The sequence below is a fragment of the Toxorhynchites rutilus genome, chromosome 1 (assembly GCF_029784135.1).
Source record: "Toxorhynchites rutilus septentrionalis strain SRP chromosome 1, ASM2978413v1, whole genome shotgun sequence".
Lineage (NCBI taxonomy): Eukaryota > Metazoa > Arthropoda > Insecta > Diptera > Culicidae > Toxorhynchites > Toxorhynchites rutilus.
The window spans coordinates 36138951-36145428 of record NC_073744.1 but is presented as its reverse complement, the minus strand read 5'-3'; the positions used below and the strand labels follow the sequence as shown (position 1 = coordinate 36145428).

Genomic DNA, 6478 nt, shown 5'->3' with positions numbered 1-6478 from the left:
AATCAAATAATCTTTTATGACTATAACATTGTAATTTATGGAAAATGGTTTTAAATTTTGCAATATGGGTTTATGGAAGTTTGTAGTTCACTTCCATAAACCCATATTGCAAAATTTAAAACCATCACTTTCACCGCAGCGCTGCCTAGGTGTAGATTTGTACATTAGATCGCCAATAGCCGAAAATGTATTTGATCAGTGTAAAAAAGCCACGCAAACTTGATGGGTCTCGAATTCCTGTGTACATGTATAATACACAACAATTTGGCATCACTGCTCGGGGTATACCAATTCAAAACAAGTCGTGGAAAACGATGTTGATTTTTGTGCCTTATCAAAGGTGAGAAATTTTGAATCAGATTGAACCAACGAAATCAACGCCAGATGACATCGTCTAGCAAATCTCCTTATACCCGTGATATGGAGATCCGAAACCTGGAGCTCGTATTGGACATCCTGGGCGACATACTGGAGTACAACTGGCGTAAGCTATTTGGACTGATTCCCCGACAAATTACGGACATCGATAGGCCACCGGGGACGTATCGCACTTTGTATAATGGTGCACAGGAAGAGTGAGTGTATTTTTGTTGCTTGAAAATGAGTTTGTAACGTGTATTCATGAAGTATTCTATATGAACAGAGAATTGGAAAACGTAGCTGCGCGCGAAAATCTATCCCGGGCCCGTTTACTTCTGGAGGAATGGGGTTCCTGGGGCCGACGCGGTGAGCGACCTACTCTAGGCCACCTCCTTGAGTTGCTCACGAAGAATAACATGTTCTATGAAGCGGATAACATCGCAGATCTATTGGGAGAACCCCATCCAAAGCGACCACATAGTGGTCCCGCTGCACCGATCGACGTCGAGCAGTTGCTTGTAGTTAAGCTGGAAAAGGAACTCGATGGGATGCCTTATCCCGATTCAACCGCATTTCAATCGTTGACTATGGAGGAAAATCTAGATCATCCATCGCCACAGAAAGGTGACAAAGTTCTCGGACTGTCGGGTATGATGCCGGATTCTATAATCGATGGTTCACTGCCATCTATATCGAACAGTGACAATAATGAACAACCGGTCTCTGTGGTCGGAGAGCGACCGATGATCAGTGATTTGTTGGCAGAAGCTGGGCCATCGGGAATGAACCGTATTTCCATACTATCACTGTCTGAGAATGCAGTGTCCTCCTCATCTGAAGGAGTGATCGATGAAAGCAGTTCCACTGCAGCAAGGAGTGAAAACGTAACTGGCAACATAAGCTACCCTAATTTGTCAGCATTTAGATTCGCAGGAAATCGAGACCTTCGATCACCGAGGGAAAAAGATGTAGTTCTTGATCTGCCGATTAGAGACAACAATGAACTATCGGCATCATTGGCTGGGGAACGACCGATGTTAAGCGATTTGTTGGCAGAAGCTGGACCTTCGGATTTGAACAATTTTCCTATTATTTCTTTATTGGGCAATACACTGTCTTCCACATCCGATAATGTGAATGATGACAGTAGTAGTAGTAATTCCATTGCAATCAAAAGTGAAAATACACCCAGGGAAGAACTACCAACGGTACTGAACTCACACGAGTCGAACGAGTACATTCCAGATCTATCAATCTTGAGACAAGGAAGCTCAGAATCAAGTTTGGAATCAAGGTGAGATATAATCCGATTTGTCGTTGAAAGTAGTTTCCATATCGTTCCATTGTTTTTTTTGCAGTCGCCTCGGGGATAGCGGTGTTCCTGACAATCAAGCAACAGCCGAACAGCAATCAAATGAACCCACAACGCTCAACTCCACTGTGGATTCGGATCTAATTCAATTTTCCTCGTGTGTCAGTGCATTTTCCTCGCTCAACAGTTTCAGCTATACATTCCTGAAAACTGTGACGGAGGATTTTGATAATCGATGTTTTTCAAATCGAAATCTGAGTACACCAAACGGACGCATGCTTGGAAAAGGTGGTTTTGGAGAAGTTTTTCTTGGCCTCAATCTGAGTTCGGATATTTCCGTGGCAGCTGTTAAGCGCCTGTTACCCTCCAACTACAAATATCGGGAAAAGTTTGACCTCGAGCGGGACATTCTTTCGAAAAACGTACACCCAAACATTGTAAAGCTTATCGGTTATTCCGAAGACGAGTGCCTGTGTTTGATTTACGAGTATATGCCAGATGGCACTCTGGAAGTAGTAATGGATGCAAACAGGACATGTCAGCTATTGCTTCCGGCCGCATTGCGTTTGGGTTATCTCTGTGGAATTGCCTCTGCCATTGAGTATTTGCACGATCGGCAGGTGATCCATCGGGACGTAACCCTAGCGAACATATTGCTACAAGGCAGCACGGCAAAGTTGGGCGATTTTGGTTTGGTGAAGCGCGTTGGCAGCGTGACTGCAACACAGGTGACGGGAACGTGGCCATACCTGGCGCCAGAGGCTTTACGAGCGTCCGTAACTTCCGCGTTGGATGTTTACTCGTTTGGGGTTGTTTTAGCAGAGGTTGTCACGGGGGAAAGTGTTCTGGTGTGTGGATCACCGGATAATGGGGGAGATCTTTTGGAACGCGTTATGGACAGAGGGACAATGTTGGGAGCAATGATCGATTGTAAAGTACGATCCGAGGAAGTTGACCGATGGATGAAGGCAGGTCGGGTTTTGTTGGAACTGTCCAGATGGTGCTTGCGGGAAAGAGCCATGCGACCTAGTGCTAGTGAGGTTTCAAGAAAGGTTATTTCGGTGCGTGATGGGATGTTTCAATAGATCAAATGTTTCTACTTATTCTGTTTTACATGATGTACACAAACTTATTCCGATTCGCACAATGTGAATAAAATATACATACGAAACGATTCGATCCGTGTATTTTCTGTTGAAGAATTCTCATAAGCTTATCACGTATATCCGGTGTAATATTACATAATAATCAATGATCAAAAGATTAGAGTAGAAACAATAACCCGCAATAATTGTTTGGAAAAATATATGATTCGTCTCAAAAATAGAACCATTTTTTAGAACTATGGGGATTAAGTATCTTCGAATAGCGTCAAGCCCAGGGAAATGGTTATCTTCCCATTAATATCACTACATAGTTCTTTGTTCAGTATCAATCATCCTGGAACATAACTTGAAGGTTCACAATGTGTACTTTAACTGAATTGAAGTCAAACTGCTCATGCAGCATTGTCAAATTCCTCTATCCTGGAGGTCTTGGTCCTTATTGGCGAAAAACTAAAGCAATAGATTTTTACAATCTGCTCTTGATCGCGTTTTCTTATCACTCTGGAAATTTTGCAATGCGAGAAAAAGGTGGTAATCACTTGGTGCCAGGTCCGGACTATATGGTGGATGCATTAAAACATCCCAATCAAGCTCTAGGAATGGTATGTGTCACCAAAGAAGTGTGTGGCCTTGCGTTGTCCTCATGGAACAAAATACCTCTTCCGTTGGTCAATTCTGGACGTTTCTGGTCAATCGCTCAAACGGTCCATTTGTTGATAGTAGAGATATTAATTTAGTGTATCGCATTTTTATTAGTGTATTTTTTAAATTAAAAAAAAATAAAAAAATTGAAAATAAATTAAATTGCTGCAGTACAATAAACACCATTTACAATTCCAACGGACCAGCTTGCATTTTTCCATTTATAAAAGAAAAAATGTAAATGTACCGAATTCTCTCTTTGTTGATCTCCATTATTAACACCCTGTAACTTACAACTGATTTGAACAAACAGAAAACAGCAAAAGATTTTTTTAGTGTGTAATGTCACCTTTACAACGAGCCTAAACTTGAAATTGTATGATATATTAGGCTGTCAAAAAAGTCCTGCGGTATTTCCGCGAGGTGTCGTTGTAAGCGCGTAGTTCTAGTTGTATTCATTGTATCGAGTCATACTATAGCTTGTTGGAAAGGTATTTTTGCGCGCTATAATATAGTCCTTGACAGTGTTTTGTTTGGTTAAGTCGTTCGTGAGTTATAGTGTCGCAAATATGGAGCAAAATAAAGAGAAAATCCGACATATTTTACAGTACTACTATGACAAAGGCAAAAATGAATCTCAAGCTGCCAATAAAATTTGTGCAGTTTATGGACCCGATACAGTTTCCATTTCCACCGCACAACGATGGTTTCAACGTTTTCGTTCTGGTGTAGAGGTCGTCGAAGATGCGCCACGCTCCGGAAGGCCTGTGTTCGAAAATTGCGACAAAATCGCTGAATTAGCCGAGAAAGACCGGCATAGTAGCAGCCGTAGCATCGGCCAAAAGCTGGGGATAAGTCATCAAACCGTTATTAACCATTTGAAGAAGCTTGTGAATCCAGAAGCTCGATGTATGGGTGCCACACACGTTGACGCAAAAAACATCTTTGACCGTATCGACGCATGTGAATCGCTGCTGAATCGCAACAAAATCGACCCGTTTCTAAAGCGGATGGTGACTGGCGATGAAAAGTGGGTTACTTACGACAACGTGAAGCGCAAACGGTCGTGGTCGAAGCCCGCTGAAGCGGCTCAGACGGTGGCCAAGCCCTCATTAACGGCCAGGAAGGTTCTGCTGTGTGTTTGGTGGGATTGTCAAGGAATAATCTATTATGAGCTGCTTCCCTATGGCCAAACGCTCAATTCGGACCTGTACTGCCAACAACAGGACCGCTTGAAGGTAGCACTCATGAAGAAGAGGCCATCTTTGATAAACTGAGGCCGCATTGTCTTCCATCAGGACAACGCCAGGCCACACACTTCTTTGGTGACGCGCCAGAAGCTCCGGGAGCTCGGATGGGAGGTTCTTTTGCATCCGCCGTATAGTCCGGACCTTGTACCAAGTGACTACCACCTGTTTTTGTCCATGGTGAACGAGCTAGGTAGTCAGAAGTTAGCCACAAAAGACGCCTGTGAAAATTGGCTATCCGAGTTTTTTGCCAATAAGGAAGCGAGCTTCTATAACAGGGGTATTATGAAGTTGGCATCTCGTTGGGAACAAGTCATCGAACAAAACGGCGCATATTTGACTTAAAACAGATGATTGTAAATAATTTTATGAACAAATGAAAATTCAAAAAAAATACTGCAGGACTTTTTTGACAGCCTAATATGTATTTATTGTATGATATATTCATCACTAAGGCCTTATAAAAAGCCTTATTTCTGATTGTAACATGCTGTTTCAGACTGCGACTCCCGCGTCCAATACCATGCAAAGATCACTTATTAATGTATGCATTAAAAAATCAACTAATTTCGGATAACGTTTGCCTTCTGCTCAAATGCTTCAACCCCCTTATCAGACGATTTGTAGCAGCTATGGCGAAAACGGTCCAGCAACTACGTTCGATGCTTTGTTCGTACTGCGTACTGGGTCTAGCCTCTAGAGAAAGACCTGAGCATCGAACGGAAACCTGATTCCGGCTGCCCAACGATGTTGTGCGAACCTCAAACTGAGTATTTACTTCAACAATTTCGTAGCCAAAACGGAGAAGCAGTTGATCACCGAGGGCACTAAAGAAATGGAGAACATGCCGACGTCCAAATACCGTAAGGCCGCCCGGCAGATTGTCAAAGCATTTTAGTTAACGGCTTTCAACGTTATTTTTTTGTTAGGCTGATGAAGTTGTTTTTTCATCGTCACCCGAAATTTATCCATTCTTTTCAATGCATGCGTTATTATTACAAGTTTCGTGACCCACGAAAATTACTCACTGCAACACTGGCCTACGTTTATTAAAAACCCCAACGCACATCTACCATTCCATTCTTTGTTTTTAAGAGGCTTTAAACTATACAGTTCATTGCCTCTATTCCCACATCCACCAGAATTTTACCTTGACACGGCTCTTTTTACATCCGTGAGCATTTGTAATTTCTTTATAGCGGAACACTTGGTCAACTCCACGAAAATACTCAATTTTTAGACCACTTCTTGTCGTTAACCTTTTGTTTCATGGCCTTGTTATCTGTACCAAAATGACACCAATGACGGCCGAAAATGGTTGTCATGAAACGAATGAATGTCACCACGAAATGTCCACAGGATTTCTTCGAACCTGGGGCCTACGAGCTCAGAGAGATGGCATTACTGGTGCGTATCATGGTTATGTTTAGCTAGTAGTATATCTTGGAAGAACACGTACAAAGTTTCAATCGAATTGGTCTTTTCCTATGTGTTAGACATTCGTCTGAATCGGAGAAGTCGAATTGTGGTCGCAAAATTAAAGGAAATAAGTTCCCAACTCGTTTCACATCCCCGTATTCTCCAGACTTGGCTCCCTCGGACTAATATTTGTTCCCCAATTTGAAGAAACTGTTGGGAGAAAGATTTTATTCAAACGAGGAGGGACATTTGGCTCATTTCACGATTCATATATTCAGCTGATCTTGAGGACTGAGGAAACCTCTAGCGACGCTAATAGGGGCGTACCTGGGAAGCGTTCCAGGTCAGATACCGTGCACAATGTAGCAGCTAAGAAAACTGCTGACAAGAAA

General features: G+C 42.5%; 1 protein-coding gene across 2 annotated transcripts; it reads left to right on the top strand.

The window, feature by feature from the left end:
• Nucleotides 1-281: 281 nt before the first annotated feature.
• Nucleotides 282-2852, top strand: LOC129761887 (uncharacterized). Of its 2 annotated transcripts, none has more exons than XM_055759717.1 (3): nucleotides 282-575; nucleotides 644-1654; nucleotides 1719-2851. In XM_055759717.1, exons 1-3 carry the CDS (start codon nucleotides 385-387, stop codon nucleotides 2755-2757), a joined length of 2241 nt encoding a protein of 746 aa, XP_055615692.1. In that variant the 5' UTR covers nucleotides 282-384; the 3' UTR covers nucleotides 2758-2851. The 2 variants fall into 2 exon arrangements, with proteins under 2 accessions (XP_055615692.1, XP_055615693.1); XM_055759718.1 differs by having other exon boundaries at nucleotides 425-575; nucleotides 628-1654; nucleotides 1719-2852.
• Nucleotides 2853-6478: the final 3626 nt, after the last annotated feature.

What these genes read in the sequence shown, in the direction of transcription:
- LOC129761887 (XM_055759717.1), top strand. Translation starts at nt 385, where the DNA reads ATGACATCGTCTAGCAAATCTCCTTATACCCGTGATATGGAGATCCGA. An exon ending in TATAATGGTGCACAGGAAGA is followed by an intron (nt 576 to 643) that starts GTGAGTGTATTT and finishes CTATATGAACAG; the next exon opens with AGAATTGGAAAACGTAGCTG. An exon ending in GAATCAAGTTTGGAATCAAG is followed by an intron (nt 1,655 to 1,718) that starts GTGAGATATAAT and finishes TTTTTTTTGCAG; the next exon opens with TCGCCTCGGGGATAGCGGTG.